This window comes from Strigops habroptila, chromosome 3, assembly GCF_004027225.2.
Source record: "Strigops habroptila isolate Jane chromosome 3, bStrHab1.2.pri, whole genome shotgun sequence".
Classification (NCBI taxonomy): Eukaryota; Metazoa; Chordata; class Aves; order Psittaciformes; family Psittacidae; genus Strigops; species Strigops habroptila.
Genome location: NC_044279.2, coordinates 46,473,211 through 46,490,625, shown reverse-complemented (window position 1 = coordinate 46,490,625; position 17,415 = coordinate 46,473,211). Strand labels below are relative to the sequence as shown.

General features: G+C 39.6%; 1 protein-coding gene across 10 annotated transcripts in view; it reads left to right on the top strand.

Moving 5' to 3' along the window:
* Positions 1-17,415, top strand: part of ATP2B1 (ATPase plasma membrane Ca2+ transporting 1) — a 65,608-nt gene that overhangs the window by 15,943 nt on the left and 32,250 nt on the right. For all 10 annotated transcript variants that reach the window (XM_030478376.1, XM_030478374.1, XM_030478367.1 and 7 more), the window contains exon 2: positions 14,123-14,533. In XM_030478376.1, coding sequence (XP_030334236.1) covers positions 14,329-14,533 — 205 coding nt within the window. In that variant the 5' untranslated portion in view covers positions 14,123-14,328. The remainder of the gene's footprint in view (positions 1-14,122; positions 14,534-17,415) is intronic.

Genomic DNA, 17,415 nt, shown 5'->3' with positions numbered 1-17,415 from the left:
CAGATACCGATAAACTAAGATACTGCTCCCACCCTCAAAAAATTCCAACCACCACTTTCGTGGTGTTTTGGTTAGAGGGAAAGATTCCTGTAGCAGGAGTATAGCACACCAAGAATCAACTTGCTGTTAATAGTCCAGAGAAAGCTACTGGCTTCTGGTATCGAGTCTGCAAGTGCAAAATATAAAACTACACATAAATGTTCAGTGTAAATCAATGTTTGTTCTGAAGGTGAACTGGAAGCACTGTTCATACTCTGCACTGCTATACTTGTGAATGTTAAACATATGAAGGATGTTCAGAATTCCGTTGGTATAAATTTGTGTCTTTTTTAAAGCACTCCTTTCTTCCAGGAAAGGAGAAAACAGAAAAAAACCTTGTCAAATATTGGAATTGGAATCATACTAAGAATTTAACTGCACATAGGTTAGAGATGATAGTAGAACTTGACTGTCAACCTGCTTGGCACAGTGTACAGACTTGAATACGCCCATTAATAATAACTTAAATGAGCCAAATTCATAACATAACTTTGAAATGAGGTATATGTTTGGTTTTTAACGTGTCGGTCTCAGAAGTTTTACTTTTTTACCAGTGTTTGGTACCTTGCTTGAAGAGAACTTAGAAAGTCTGAAAGTGTGAAAAACAAGTCTGCTACTAGTTACTAGCAGACTTCATACTTGAAGCAGGATATTTCTAAGACTTGTCTGCTTTGGGTAGGTTTTTGGAAACGCTACTGAAGTCATCCTTAATTATAAAGGTTTTCAGATGGCTTCTTGTACTTGACAAACTTAATTGAAATATGTCATTCTTAATGGGACTGAAATAATAAGCAGTTCTTTGGAGAACAGTCCTAGCACAGCTGCTAGAAGAGAAAGTCTACTTTCTTGTCTCCGTTAAAAGTGGAGACAGACTGCTATGAGTCCTTCAAGCTAAAGAGTCTATTGAAGGTGCTGAGAAACCAGGTGATGATATCCAGGGATACAGGAGACTGCTTAAGAAGCTGTAGAGCACTAGAAGGCAGAGAAGGAAATTTCCACTCGTCTTCCTGAACTACCTCTAGAAAGTCTGAGTCCCTAACTGTGGGAGTTTTGGTAGTTCATGCCATCTTTTGTTTCACAGTGCTGTGTCACTCTTGTTTTGTGATAACTCTGATGTTCTTCACAGTCACTTCCCTCCAATTTTCCCCTTAGCGAAAACAGTCATTTCGCTAAGTCTTGCTAACCTCAGGCTAGAGGAAGCTTTTGGCTTCTTTGCTCCACTTCACCTGTTTGCTGCAGTAAGGGAAACTTGTGAGCTGCAGGGATTAGATAAAAAAGTGTAATTAGCTTCTGACTTATCAGGACTGGTTTGTGAGCCCCTGCTTGGCTCAGCACACCTCATGCTGAGCTGAGGTGTGCTACAGTCAGGCATGAAATTGCAGTGGCCTTTTGAGGAAGTTCATTGGAAACCATAAGCTGGACATACAAATCTTGGTTCTTAAAAGAGTTTGTGCCTTCAGCAGTGTCCAGTTGGAGTTAGTCTAACATGCACAAATTCAACAGTTCAGCAGGTTGTTTGAAGCTTGTCACCTGAGTGGAGGAGGTGATACTGCCCTTCCCAGTTCCCTTTCTTCAGAAATACTGTATGCTATCACTAAAAACAACCTGATTGCAGAAGTTTCAGAACGTTACTGTGTGCCATTGTAAAATAAACACTTGTGGGAAGTAGTGTTATGTAGAAGGAACAAAATAGGTCTGATTTAGCTGAGTCAGAATAATGATCTGTAGACTTCATGGATTGGAGGGCTCTTGGCCCTGAGGGTGAGGTGCAGCTGAACTAATGACAGTAGGCTCCCAATTCAGATGTAGTCCTTTAGAAGGAGGAATATTACTTGTATTGAACTAGCCACTAGGAAGTACTGCTGAGGATTCAGAGCTGCCTTAGCAGGAGTCTGACACTGCCCTATGTCCGCCAGTGTTACGCTTTAGGTATCTGAGTGCCTCTTGGCTTGCTACGTTATTTCTGATAGCCTTGTGCTTCAATGGGGCAGGGGAGTGAGGGAAACAAATACCTGATCCTCAGCACTGAATAGGTCCGGGTGGTTGCTCTGAAGTCTTGCAAGGCATGGTCTTTCATACATAGAGAAATAAGCTTTGTGCCAGAACTAAATAGACACCTAGTTCACCTCCAAATTTGAATGCTTGCTGTTCAGACTGAAAGCACAACCATCCTCAAATTGCATTAGGATCCACTGATACTAGTGAAGAGTTAAGACCTTTGGTTTATGGGAAACTAGGGGAGGGATTTCCTTTATGGGGTAGAAAAGGGTTTTTAAATACTATTATGTAGTATGGCTTCATTTGCAATCTTTCCTGCAGTCACTTTTTTCTAGTGAATTAGTCATGCAGCTGATGTCCTTGTGCTCTCAGAAACCTAAAGAGTACAGATCTTCACACCTGAAGACTTTAGAAATGAAGCTGCAGTTGTTAATCATGCATAGCCAGATTGTAAAGCAATTATTAAATAACCTACCAAAACGGAGAAATTAATTAAATTTACTAAATCTGCTTGAGCTGCGGTGTGACAGTCTGCTGAATTTGCTGTTCAGTTCAAACAGTGTCTGGCCTTAGCAGTAAATTGATGTATCGTGCAATTTGTTTAGTGGCATGTAACTTTACTTGAAATAATAGGGGGAAGATGAACCTTTCCTTGAATGGAGATCGATGTTATCTTAAAGGTGGCAGCAACATAGTTCCATGATGAAGATGTTCCCAGCATGAGCTGGCTGTGTGTTCTTTCAGTTGACACATCCACATTGCTTCTATGACTTCTACAAATAGATCAGCTGTTCTGGCATCTCGTGGGGAAAACTTCTGGGGGATCTGTTGTAGTAATTTGTTCAACCAGTAGAAACCCTGATATGTCAATCTTCTAACTTCATCTTGTGGCTTTGGAAGGGGAAATGCTTTTTGGATGATTGCCTTCTGTACCAGGCTGCTGTGAGTAGCCCACTCTTGGACTGTAGAGAAGTAAAATGCAATCACTACAGTTGCAGCTAGTGGGAAGTGGAGACTTGGGAACATGTGCGGTGCTTTTTATCTCCTTGGATCTCTCTGGATGGGCAGATTACATTGCTGTCAAAAAAACCCCGTCTGTTTGTAAAGATCATGGAAGTGCAGGGAGAAGGTAAGAGCAGTGGAAAAAGGATTAGTTAAGGAAGGGGTGCTAAAACTGGTTGGACTGCTACATGTCCCAGGAGATATGGACTTAGAGCACACCCCAGAACAAAGTATTGTCTCTCAGTGGCTGAGATTGTATGAAAGAAGAGTGAAAAGACACATAAGAAGTTACTGTTCTGAGGACTGGGTTGTCTGTGTGACCGTTGCCACAGCAGGCTTTCACATAGTCTATTACTTCATTAGCGCAGCTGCCAGTTAATGTAGATGGCTTTTCCCGGTGCAAAAGGATAAGGGTGACGGGTATATGCAATGTTGTTAGTATCAAATAATGAGGGCTGCTTCAGGACCTCTGTGGGTGCAAGTCTTAAGCGTAGGCACTATAGCACAGCCATACCTTTGGTCACCTGAAGATATGACAGGCTTATTGCTTCCTTTGTTAGATTTATGAAGTGCTGTGGTGGGAATCTCAGCTTTGTGCATCCTGTCTACTGACAGTGCTTACACACTCCCTGGCTATGCTAAAGAAACGAACTGCCACGTGAAGAATTTATTACTTCATATTGAATGGTGGACCAGGGATTGTCATGTAACTCATGCTGATGACACAGCGTTTAATTCAACATCATTCTATGGACAGGTACCAATAAGCTATATTGCAGAAATGCTTAAATGTATGAAAACCAAAACCAAATAAAACAAAAAACCCTCCAAAATCCAGCAACCAACCAATCAACTCTGCATAAATGAGAAAGTTCTTTAAAAGGAGTAGCTAAGAGAGCAGGACAGTGCAGGCAGTATGAGAATTTAGCCTTTAAGTGGGTGTCAGATTTCAGAAAGATCAAAAAGTATAATCACACAGAAGGACTGGTTTTAAAACTGGAGATGTGCCTGAAGGATAAAGCAGTATGTAGCCTCACTAAATGGTAAAATAGATAAGACCGTGAGGCTCAACTTACTGAAGATCCTTCTTACACTGGACTAGAAATAGGAGGCCCATTAGAATGGATTACTGAGCTAAGCTCTCAAAATTTATCGAAAAGACCTAAGGGATGATCAGCATAATCACAGTGCAGAAAGTTGCGAGAGACTCCAGACCTGTTTCTTGCAAAGCCATACACTGGATTCTCCAATTCAGATGTTGAGATTAAAAACCAACCAACCAAAACCAACAAAACCCCTTGATCCTCCTGTTGCCACCACCAGCGGGAGCAGCAGACTTGTGCAGTAGTTCTGAAAGAGCTACTCAAATGTAAACTAGTTAGGATATTTGAATTAAAAATAAAGACAAACCAACCAAACAAAAAGCTTTGGCTCCTTAGGAATAGAGGATGGCAAATGTAATTGCAGTTTTTGAAAGAGGTTTTCTCAGGAGGAGTCTTTAGCCTGTAGTTTACTTGGTGTATATCTGGTAGGCAGAGACAAATATGACATGCAGGGGAAGCTAGCATAGCTTTCAAATTACATGTTTTTAAGAAGTAAGGCTTTCTAAAGGTTTGAGGTTAAGGATAAACTGTGTTCTTGTATTACCAAAGGGCTTTTGAAGAATCTGAAGATGAAGGCTCTTAAACTGGTGCATTACAAGACAAGAGGGAAGCTTCTTAACTTTGGCCGCAAGAGGACGAAACAAATACGTTATTTAGCAGCATGGTGTGTACTCATTGACATGGCTGACTAGAACTGGGGTTTTTGTTTTACTTTTTAACATTCCAAACCATTGCTTGGCAGGGATGATGATTTTGAGGATCATAAATAGATGATTTGCCACATAAATATTACTATTTATATATTATGTGTTTACAGTTCAATGAGCATATAGAATATTTCATAGTAGCATTTCTACATAGCAGTAAGCTAGTCTAAGGTAGCAAAAAACCCCTTAGAACTTACTCTACTAAGTTAGTTGTACTGCCCAAATAGAAATGAGTCAGTCATTTGCAGAGTGGCTTTATGCAAGTAATTAGGCTTAATCTCATTAGGCATAAATATTTCCTATTAGTTTTAAGAATTTTTCTTGAGGTTTCCTGAATACAAAAAAAATAAGTTAGGGGTGGACATCTGCCCTTTGCCTGAAGGCTTATAGCTCTGAAGAGCTTTTGGCACCTCTTTGATATCAGGAAGTATTGTTACAGTCAAAAGCATACCACAGAATCACAGAATAGTTGAGGTTGGAAGGACCCACCAGGGATCATCTAGTCCATGTTCTCAAGTAGGGTCACCTAGAGCATGTTGCTGAGGATTGTGTCCAGATGGCTCTTGAATATCTCCAGGGAAGGACACTCCACAACTTCTCTGGGCAACCTATTCCAATGCTCTGTCACCCTCACAGTAAAGAAGTTGTTCCTTGTGTTCACATGGAACTTGCTGTATTTTACTTTATGCCCACTGCTTCTTGTCCTGTTGCCTGGCACCACTGAGAAAAGTCTGGCCTCATCCTCCTGGCACCCTCTCTAATACACATTGATCAGACACACATACACTCCCAAGCTTTCTCCAGGCTGAACAGACCCAGCTCCCTCAGCCTTTCCTTGTATCAGAGATGCTCCAGACCCTTAATCAGTCTAGTATCTCTTTGCTGGACTTGCTCCAGGAGCTCCATGTCTCTCTTGCACTGGGAAGCCCAGAACTGGGCACAGGACTTCAGGTGAGGCCTCACAGAGGCTGAGTAGAGGGAGGATTACCTCCCTCGACCTGCTGGCAATGTTCTTCCTAACTCAGCCCAGGATACCATTGGCCTTCCTGGCCACAGGGGCACATTGCTGGCTCATGGACAGCTTGTTGTTCATCAGGACCCCCTGGTCCTTCTCCACAGGTCTCTTTCCCAGCAGGTCAGCCCCCAGCCTGTACTGGTGCATGGGGTTATTCCTCCCCACGTGCAGGAGCTTTGCTGAATTTCAAAAAGGTTTCTCTCTGTCCGTCTCTCTAGCCTATCTAGATCCTTCTGAATGACATATTAAATGGATATTAATATCGAAGAATACTTCCTGAAAGAGAAGGTTGGGGGGCTATTCAAAGCAGGATGATATGGTAAATGCTGGTAACTTGAACATGTTTTAATTTAAATGGGTGCAGCATGTTCTGAAACAAGGTTTTTGGTGTTAAGAACTCCTGAAGTTGACTTGGAGCTTCAGAAGGGAAAAAAAAGAAATCCACTAGTCTACTTAGTGTCTAATGACATGGGAAGGGAAGAAACTCATTGCTCAGACTGACAAGAGCAATGTCAGTGGTGTGCTTGGTATTGTGGGGATTGGAAGTAAAAATATAAATAACATCTGAAATGTGTGTTTAGCTCAAAAGACATCAGAAGTAGGATTAAGGAGAAGCAGCAAAAACTAGAGGCTTTGTGACAAAAGGTAAAAGATTTCTCAAAACAAGTAACATACCTGTGGGAATAACTTATGAGGAAATCAGCTACTGTTTTGCTCTGAGTCATAATTATCATCAGAACTGACCAGCTGAATGCATTGCTTACAGGCATGCACTAAGCTTGAAAAGATACAAGTGAGTGAAATCCAGAAATCCATTTTCCAGCTCTGTTGGATGGAATTTGGTACCATCTCACTTTCTCTTTACTTGAAACTTAGCTTCGTATAACGATGTCATATGCCTCATTTAACACATGCCTTTTCAGGTTTTGTGACTGGAGTGTATCCTGTAATTTGGGAATGCAAATAATTTCTGTTGTAGTCCTGTGATGCATAATTTTGATAAATAGGGTGCCATATCTCACTATCTTTTCTCTTAAAAAAAAAAATCATCTTTTTGTATTATAATTTTGACAATGTTTTGGGTAAGTTCCTGAACTTGATAATATGAGTATTTGTCAATGGTTGACTTTACTGCACACGCACACAAAAGTATCTACTTTTAGGGTTATATATTATGTTATTAATAAGACAGACCTGTTAATAGAACTTGCTTTACATCATAATTATCCCAAATATTTTTAGCTTGAACTGTGCAGGATTAAGAGACTATAAATTCTCAGTCATCTTATTTAGGACTCAATGCATCTGAAGTAAAGGAAAATATTGATAGGCAAACAGCGTTTTGTTGGATTTGGGGTGTTGGTTCGGGGTTTTTTTGTGTGTGGGTTTTTTTTTTTGTGGTGTTTGTTTGGGGTTTTTTGGTTGGTTTTTTTGGTTGGTTGTTTTAGGGTTTGTTTTTTTTCCTTGCACTGTAAACACCAGCAGATGGAGTTTTGTGATGTCTCAGGTTTGCCTTCAGCCATCAGCTGCCTTAGTCCAAATTTTGGCAGCTTCACTCCTCTCAAGTTACCTTAGGAAGCTGGCACACACAGTAGATGCATCTTAGGTACTTGAACACACTAATCGCAATGCTGAATGGGACAGAGTCATGTCTAGAGGTTAAAACTTTTTTTTTCTCTGGGATTATAGTCTTAACCTGGAATTACCTGCTATTATAAGCAGGGCTGTCAAGTTTGGCCTTTTAGTTTCAGTTCACGATGTCATTGCAGAGCAAAAAGTAGATGAGCCTAGTAAAGGAAGTGCTGAGAAGGAAGCTTCAGGGCCTGCAGGTGGAGAAGGGAAAAGCTGTCTGAGTGTTCATCACATCTGTGGATTGCCGGAGATCCTTCAAGACATTGCTGTGTTAATGGATGCTTGAATTGACTAACTCCTGCTTTTTGTAAAGTGTTTTTAGTAGTTAAAAACTCAGCTCTTCTGCATGGGTTTGTGTCTTGAAGTGTCTGGCTTCTTGTGGACAACTTGGCATTGTCATATGAAATAGGAGAGTATGAGAGCCTAGTATTTTAAATACAGGGGATGCTTGACTCCTTCTGTAATAATGCTTGCACTGGTTTTATTCTTGAGGGCTTTCCAGTATGTCTCAAAGTCTGATGTTTCTTGAAAGTATTCATAGATTTTTCTAAAGCCCTACTTGTTGGATCAGTCTCCAGTATCTATTTAGTTCTCGTATATTCAAGTTAAAATACCTTAAATTCATAAAGCTAATGGTTAGTTTAAGCTTTTCATTAAAATAGTTTTTCTACTCAGACTATACAGCACTGTACAGCACTTTACACTATGCAGCACTTTTAGATCTTGTTTCTTAATCCAGCTGTCACTTCAGTTGGAGTTGACTGGCTTGTGAGTGTGGAAGGGCCATGGCTTGGACAAGGCAGGGCAGTACAGGCCTGTGCGGTTGGTTGATGATACAAGACAATGTCTGCTTGCTTGCCAGGCTCCTTGCAGAGGCTCTGAGCAAGCTGCTTCATAAGAGAAGGTCATGTTCTTCCTGCCCTAATAACTCACCTTCAAGACTGTTAAAATTTTCCCTTGCTGCTGCCAAGATAGGAGGGAAGTGATGTGGGAATCCTTTGCATGAACATTGCTAATTTAAACTACCCAATTGACTTCAGCCTACGGCAGTGCTAATTTGTTAGCCATCATTTCAAAAAGAAGTAATTTGAGTCTTAAAGCAAAGAAACTACCATTGGATGAAGCTGCTACTACAGAAGTGTCAATCACAGTAGGCAGCAACAATCCTTTAGATTAAGTGAGATAAATACCAGTGTTTACAGGCACTGCAGAGTCTAGGAACAGCAGCCAGTTTTTATTTCAGTTAGGCGAGTACATCTGCCTCCCAGGAGGTTAAGCTTCAGAATGAAGTCAGATTTCTCTTTGAAAACTCAGCAACCTGTCACCTTTGATGAATGTACTGTTTATAACACAGGAGCTGTAATAAGGGTAACTTGTCACTACAACACTGTTGGGCACACTTAGGGCTGAAGGTGATGTATTAAAACTTTGCCGTGGAGTGTCTTCCATGATTGTGCCCCCTCCCTCTTAGCTGTTTGATCTACTTGTATTTGTCTCTTCATAAGCCAGTTTGCTGAGATCCTGGCACTAAAACAACAGCATGCCACTGAAATGATTTAACTCCTAGTTCTTGAGTTAGGTGCATTTTAATATAGGGGATAGTGACCTGTAAATGTGTACGGTTCTGTATGAACTTTCTGAGGTTTTTAGCATTCATTCATATTTCTTGTGAACGGCTGTTGAATTTCGGTAGTCTTTCACATAGGTATGAGGGTTTGTCTCTTAAAGTCAGAAAACTGACCCTCTAGAGCAGAAGACCTCAGACTTTTTCAATGTGATTTCCAGGTCACTTTCTCAGTTACAGTTACTTTCCATAATAGTATTACAGACAACTTCCCTGTCTCCCCACAAGGAAACGTGATGTGATGGCTTGAAGCAGTGGAGTATAGAGTGCTGTGGGTTTCAAACTAAAGTATACAAAGGTATATTTTTCAGTGTCTTGAAAGCTGTTTTGAAACAGATTAAAATAGCATGGCAGCTGAAACATATGGGGACAGTTTTTATCACTGCAGCTTCTTGGTATGCAGATCTGTCTAGTCTTCATTGAGCTAATTAGATTAAACGAAGGCTTTCCTGAGGTAATCACTCTGCAAGCCTTTTCCTATATTGCAGCAACCAGCTTTAGTGTGTTGTTGAAGGTTGAATGCTAGTACAGCTAATGCTTAATATCCGAATGCATAGTGTTCAAGCAGATGTATAAATTAAATTGAATGACACAGGATGTATGATAGCTGGAGCTTTGACTCTTGAGATCTGAGTTTGCTTAAGTATTTTAAGATTTAATTTTCTTAATATTAAAACACATTTCCCATAGGTTGGTGAAGCAAGTATTAAGTGCAAGTTCAATAACAGGAGAGGCTTGGATAAGGGTCTATGGTATGCTAGGTTCTACGCATCTAGGCAGTACTAATTATGCAGCTCTTGAGCTCTGCTGTTCACGTTTGATTGTCAGTGCATGGCCACTGCAAATTGTCACTTCAAGGTAGCCTTAATTTTTAAGGAACGTAGAACACAGATTATAGCTTTCCTTCAAATAGAAGGAATTACTAAATACTATATTACTAATTACTGAATACTTTCAGCTATGAAGGACTATTTCTGGAGTCCTTTTTGAGGCATATTTAATGTTCAGGGCTGCTGTTTGTGTGCGGCAGGGGATTAATATGGGTTTATATGTTGAGTGTTGTTTCAAGAACACTTCAAGAAACATGTTATGGCTGCTTCTAGCTTGGTCAGCTCAGTATGTTGTGGTAGCATTCATAGAATTATACTCTATACTCTCTTCATACATTAGTAAACACCTCTATATGTAGACATCTGTTTAGAGCTTGTCCTTTTTCCATGCCAACTACAGAGGCTCGTGAGGCTGTCAAACTTTTAATACTGGCAAAATTATCTAACCTTTGTTTCATGGGTTATGGTTTTGAATTGTCGTCTTCGGTAACAAAGCATACTCAATTAGCAATAAACACTAATATGATTTGGATAAGGAATTTAAGATGCAGTATTCTTCATGGCCAGCCACAATGACATGGTATGTCAGTGATTACAGTCATAGAGCAGCAGGATCTTTTCAGAGAGAATTCACAAGTATCTGAATCCTGTCTATGAGAGTATATGCTGCTACTGTAAGGTGCCTCTGTGCTACAGGATTTTTAGCCACTCGAGTGTGACAGAAAATAGCTTCAAAGTTGTTCCTAGTCTCAATGATATGTAAACGAAGGATTATCCAAAAGTTCATGTGCCTAATGTAAGACAGACTTTTCTTAATCATCTTGTGTGCAGGTGTTTTAATCTGGACGCTAACATAACTTCAACTGAATTAAACTTTAAGCTGGAACTTCAGCAATGGTGTGTAAGTGACTTGCAGTTTGATAACTGTTTCTTGAATTTAAAATTTGAGATACTAGCAGATTGGAAGTTTGAGGTGAGCTGCTTTTAACTATAGTGCTTCAGAGCTCATGCTACTCAAATAACATCTCAAATAACTGCTGCAAGAATTGAGTTGAGAAAACTGGAACACTGGTCAAAACAAGTAAAATATTCCACTAGTTGAAGAGATAAATATTAGATGATCTATGTAGCTTAAAATATGCTTTCCCTGGAAGTGTTCAAAAAACATGTAGATAAGGTCCTTAGTGGCAAGGTTTAGTGGTGGACTTGGCAGTCCTGGGGTAGATGTTGGACTTGATGATCTTATAGATCTCTTCCAGCCCAACTGATTCTATGATTCTTTTATGATACTTTAATTTCACTGTTTATAGTTGCATTATGCATCACCACTTTGTTACAAAAGTGGGCTGTTGGAACTTCCTGTAACAGGAAACAATTGCATGTTGCAAGATTTGACATTTAAACTGCATTAAGGATATTTCTTGAAGAAATTTGTAGCAAGGTTTCTCTGTAGGAATCCTGAAAGAAATGTTGTTAAGGTAAGTCTGTTCTGTACCCATGTGTTGAGAGGCTTTTGTACTGTCCATTGAAATGCCTGGTAAAAAATGAGCTACTGGAGCAGATTCTTTCTGGTCTGATTTGGTGTAACAATTGCTAATGTTTAACCAAGTTTCATGATTTGGAGCAAAACTGCTTGTGCTCAGTATTCAGAATTTGACGCGTCTTCACACTGTTTCTCTCTATTTTCCACAGCTTTTTTTTGACCGTGATGAATGAGCCAAATAGTCTGTAACACTAGTAGACCTGATCTGCAGAATCACGCTGTTTCTGTAGTGTTAATGTAAACTTACTGAGCTTGTATGTGAGCCTTAAGGGTGTGTCGGTATGTTAAGACACCACTGAGGTACTTCAGAACATCTGAGAACAGTTTTAGGATAAACTGTTAATAATAGCTTATCAGTGGACTATTGTGTCTTAACAAAAATGGATCTGGATGCATAGAGATGATAGAACTCATTATAGAGATGATAGAGCGCAGAGCACAGCGTGAGCTGTGATTGAGCAGTGTTATTGCTCTTAAGATTACTTGCACATGAAAGCAAGTCCTGCCTTGGCTCACTATTCAGTCTCAAAGCTTTTCAGTGCCAGGTAAGCAGTAACTAGAGCTGTAGCTTTTCCTAACCTCATGTCTGTACTTGGTGTATTTGGGCCTCAAGTGCAGGGCTCCTGCTAGAGGGTTGAGCAGAGCTTTTCTTAATTAAAAATGGATCAAGTTTGATGTAATTAGTTGTAGGGCATTCTCCTTGGTCTATTTTGCCTAATTACCAGCTGCAGCATCTTCTCTATAGTTAGACAAACTCATTTGCCTCATGTGCTTCTTGTTATACTGTCATAGCTATGATCAAATGCCAGTTGAGAAATTCTCTTAGGCTACTAGTTGGCCAACAACATTCAGCTTTCGGGCATTAGAGGAAGACATGGTTTGGCCTTAAAGAAAACTCATTTGCGTGAATTTCTTCGCTTACAGGATACTCTAGCAGAACATGTTATAGTCAGATGAAGAATGTGTATTAATCAAAACTGCATCTTAGCATGCAGGTGAACACCATTGTCATGGATTTGTCAACTGTTGAATTTTTTTTTTTTTTTTGCAAGTAACAAAACAAGACTTAATCATTTTTAAATTAGGCACCTTGTTGTTGTTATAGGGTTTTGAAGTTCTATGCATGTAAGTATTGACTGCTTTGTGCTTTTTGTTGCTTTCCAGAAAACAGCTGTTGACAGTGTTTTTCTCAGATTCTCCTAGTGATAGGAAGAGTGATTGTAGTTCTGCTGGAGATGGGACTGTCACTTGTAGTCGGGTGACATCACTTCAGGGTCTTTCAGCATCAGTGGTTGTCTTCAGTGCAAATGCAGTACTGTGGCATGGTGCTTAAATGGTAGATTGACTATAGCTGGAACTGGTTGTTTCCAGAGCAGAGAACAGAGACTTTACTGGAACCCATACCTTAAATTTCTAGTAATTAGATGCTTATACCTGGACCTCATTATAGACACAGTGGTCCTGCTGAACAGTCTTCTAACCTGGCAGGGCAATAGCCAGAAATCTTTCCTTTTCTATTTGACTCTTTACCTTCATAAAGCAGTGCTGCAGTCAGTGGTAATGGTTTTCCTTATCTAAGCATATGACACCTGAGGGTCTTGTTGACCTGGAAGTGTCCAAGTTACTGTTCGTCTGAGCCTGGCAGTCATAATGTTTCATGGGGGAATATATTGTTACTTGTGCTTGCTGTACCCATTATGTCAATAAAGGTGATGTGCATGATCAGATTTGTTTTCCGCTCACAACAGGTGTTATATATAGGCATGAAGTGCTTGTGTGTTCACTGTTCTGTTGTGTAGATACATGGGTATGTGCAGGATGTGTCAGTCAAGGAGGAATTAAATATAGAGTGCCTGTGAAGGCTAAGAATCCTGTGGGTAGTTGTTAATTTCTCAGCTACAGTGCTCTAATAATCAGACAGAAGAGCTGCTCTTAATCTCCTTATCCCTTCTGTGGGAAGGTGGTATTGTGCAATTTTTCCCTCTATTCAAAGAATTAAATGCAGATACTGTGGAAGGCTTGAGTTGTGATGAAATAGGCTGGAGTTGAGCTAAAACTGTTTGGACATGAAAATACAGTAAGACCTAGGTCTGCTTGAGGATATACTCCTACTTACACTACAAAAGTACTTCATGCGTGGGCTAACTTAGTGTTGAAACTGTTTTCCTTGAGGTTTGTACAAATGAATTTGTGGGAATGCACAAAAGCTGCTTCATCCCAAACTGAAAGCTTTGGTGAGAAGTCAGGATTTTTAAGTTGAGCATGTTCTTACCCCATGTGACATCAGTGTTGGATACTCCAAACTCCATTTCCTTGGAAACATATTTACTTCCAGGTGTTCTTCAAGGTTTCCTCTTGGTACAGATCTGTGGTTTATCATCAAGCAAAATGCAAAACAAAGGCAACAGCTGTTCTAATAACGTAATGATTGCAGAAAGTGGGAAACATCCATTTTATGCCTTGTCACTCTTCCCAGCTGAATGCTAACTAAAAATATTATAGGAAATATGAAGAAATTGTCCTTGGGCAGAAATTTGTTCCATAACCTCAATATGAAGAGGAGGGTTGTGTTACGATGTGTTTCAGAATAGCTGTTCTGTAACTAAATGTGTATTTATTCTTTCCCTAGACTGTACATGCCATTTGGCTTGGGGAACAGAATGCGCCATGGGACAACCTCAACGATTTCTCTCCAGACGGGGTCTCTTACTTGGGTGATGTGTCTGCTGTCCTGACTGTCTTCATACCCAAAGGATTTATTTTCCTTTTGGAAATATTTTAAGTTGAAATCTTGTTCCTTACTGGAAACTGTCTACACTAAAGACTGCACGCATCATGGGTGATATGGCAAACAACTCGGTTGCATATAGTGGCGTAAAAAATGCTGTAAAAGAAGCTAATCATGGAGATTTTGGAGTTACTCTTGCAGAGCTCCGTTCTCTTATGGAACTTCGAGCTGCAGATGCACTGCATAAAATACAGGAATGCTATGGAGATGTACATGGCATCTGTACAAAATTGAAAACTTCACCAAATGAAGGTAAGTCAGTTCTAACACTGTTCCTGAGGAAACTCCATCTAGGAAAAACCCCAGTGAAGCAAACTACTTAATTCTTTAATATAACAAACTTTATAATAACATACTGCTTCTTACTCTCTAAGGCAGAGGTACTCAATGGTAATAACCAAGCAGGAGTTTTTTCAGTTAGTCTAAACTGCAGGTGAGATGTTGGATTAGTGATGAACTTCCGCTTTGGAATAAAGTTCATTGATGTAGGCATCCCCATATGAAGTAAAAATTCAACATAGTAATGTTTAACTTGCTGTGAAAGTGTTTTATGAATAGCTCATATGACCTGTAGTTCACAATTCACACCATGCTGTTGTAGAACACAAGGTTTTAGTAGTCTAATGCAGGGCTTATTAATGCTTCTGTGATGCTACCTAGTTCTTGTATTCCCTAATGCAACAATTTTTAAAACTGATGACGTCTGTCTTCTATTTATACTACATTGGATTCTTGATAACATTATCTAGTCTTTAAAGCTAAAGTATTCTTGTAGATTTCATTTGATCTATGCAAAATATCGATATAACTTTAGGCACTGAGACGTACTGTTGCCATTACTAGAAGGTTTGCAAAGTGATCACACATTCCTTTTGTCTAGAAATAAGTATCTCTAAGGAAGTCTTTGCCATGTTGGACTTGATGGCATTCCGTGAAGTGTGGCTACCTGATGCTTTTGCCTCTATGGAGTTAATTTCTAAGATATGTGTAGAGAAGGAAATAAACCTATCAAGTCTTCTTCCTGAGAGCTTTACAGAAGTTTTCTTTAAGATGTGGCCCCCTCTCATTACTGTCTTCCAGTGTAAATGGAGGCTATGAGCTTAGATTTGTGAAAGATGCAAGTCCTATTGCTTAAAATATCTAAATTGTAGTATTCTGTACAAATGTTTTTAATGTTTCTTAATCTAATAGTAACTTAGTGTGATGTCCTGCTGTTGGTAGTGATTGAGAAGTACCAAAATCAGATTTGGGCAAATTATGATATCTCAGCATTTAAGGTCTCACATAGCATTTAACCAGTGTCATGTCGGTGGCAGTAAAGTACCTGCTGTCTTAATTCTGGAGAGCTGTTGCTTTCTGTTCTTCAGAAATGCTATGGAAAGCATTTGGAAAGGTTTGTCTCCTTGGATCAAGAACAACCTACTAATGCTATCAGGTATCTCTGGGTACATCTGCATTTAGCATGTTTTGGCTTGATCTACTTTTTGAAGCCAGACTCCTGAAATTATTTCAGTACATGAACTGGGTTCCTCTTACCAAACTGAAAGCAGCCAGCTCTCGTGCCTGACCTGCCAGTGAATGGGAGTAGACCAGTTCCAGGCTGAAGAAGTTTGTAAGACATGAGGTGTGCAAATGTCTGTTCCTGGCATCAACAGACTCGTAAAATTTTATGCATGCATGTGAAGAACAGCTGCATACAAGCAGTGTAACACCTCTTAGCTAGGAGCAGCAATCTCTCTTTACCCTGGTAACCTGTTGCATAGCACTGAAAGATAGTTTCCTTTCTCAGTGAAGAGGGTTGGTATTTTTTACAATTGGGAATTGAGAGAGTTGAATCCTATTTTACAGTAATCTGCAAGGCTTACGGCCCATTATTACTGAATGATATCTGTCTGGGTCTGCAGCTGTAGACTGCAGTGATGCACTAAGTACCAAATACCTGGTGTACTGCAGGATTCACTTTGTCTCATAATGTAACAAGCAGGTTAACGCATGGGAATGATGAGTGTCAGCATACTAAAACTAGAAGGGGTTATATGCTTTTTCATGCAGATTGATTCTGCTGTACCGAGGACCAAGTGATCAAGGCCTTCCCTTTCAAAAGGGTTTGACATTTAGATGTATTGTACTGCAATCAGTTAAATACAGTCACTAGCTTGATAAAAGGGTGCTGTCGTTTTTTTGAAGTGTAAGAGCAGCTCATATATGCAGCAGGACCTCAGCAGTTGAATGCAATAATTAGCTCAGAAAAGGTGAAGTAAGATAAGTTAGATCAGTGTCCTCTATAAAGGTGTCATTTTGGCTCTAAATCACTACATGAAACTTTAAAGAACCAGCCTCTCTGTAAAACAAGCTGCTATAAATTTCTTGGAGGTAGTACAGGAGAGCTCTCGTGAAAATAGAACTAGGTCTCTTCTTTTGTCAAGTTCAAGTTGTAAGTATAGAAATGGAGATGTTCTAATGAAGAAAAACTAGGCAAGATTTATGCAGAGAACTGTTACACTAGTTGTAGCGCTCTAAAATCTCGTGTGTATACCTACAAGACCCTATGACACTTCCTTCTATTCAGAAGGGGGGTTTTTTATTGTAGGAAAGGCTGACCTGTGTAATTATCAGTGATTCAGAGTGAAAGTACAGGTAGTTCTGAAACGATACAGTGGATGAGTTCAGCTTGTATAATTTCTTGCTTCGAAGATACTGACAATGTAAGTTAGTGTCTGTTTTCAGGCAAAATGTGGATCAGACTTGTCTGATTTGAAATGGCAAATGAGATCTGTCCTTTACCTTTTTGTATTACTAAAAACAGACACTGAGCAGACTTAACTGCTTAGTATTTCATGTTTACTATGTCCTTTACATGTGTGCAAATGTGAATAAATGAATGTTTGACATTGTAGTAGGAAAAGTCCTTGTATTCTAGAGAGATGGACCACCATCAGTATTTCCACATGTCCACATAAGTTTGATTTTCTAGTAAGTGTTACTTCTAGATTTCTAATAAAATTTGCGTATGAAGCTTTACCTATTCCCTTGCCCAGTATTTTTCAACATAATACCAAATAACATAAATTAGCCTAGTTAAAATACATAATGAACAATATAATGGCAGTAATGTTAACCTCAGGAGTGTAGAT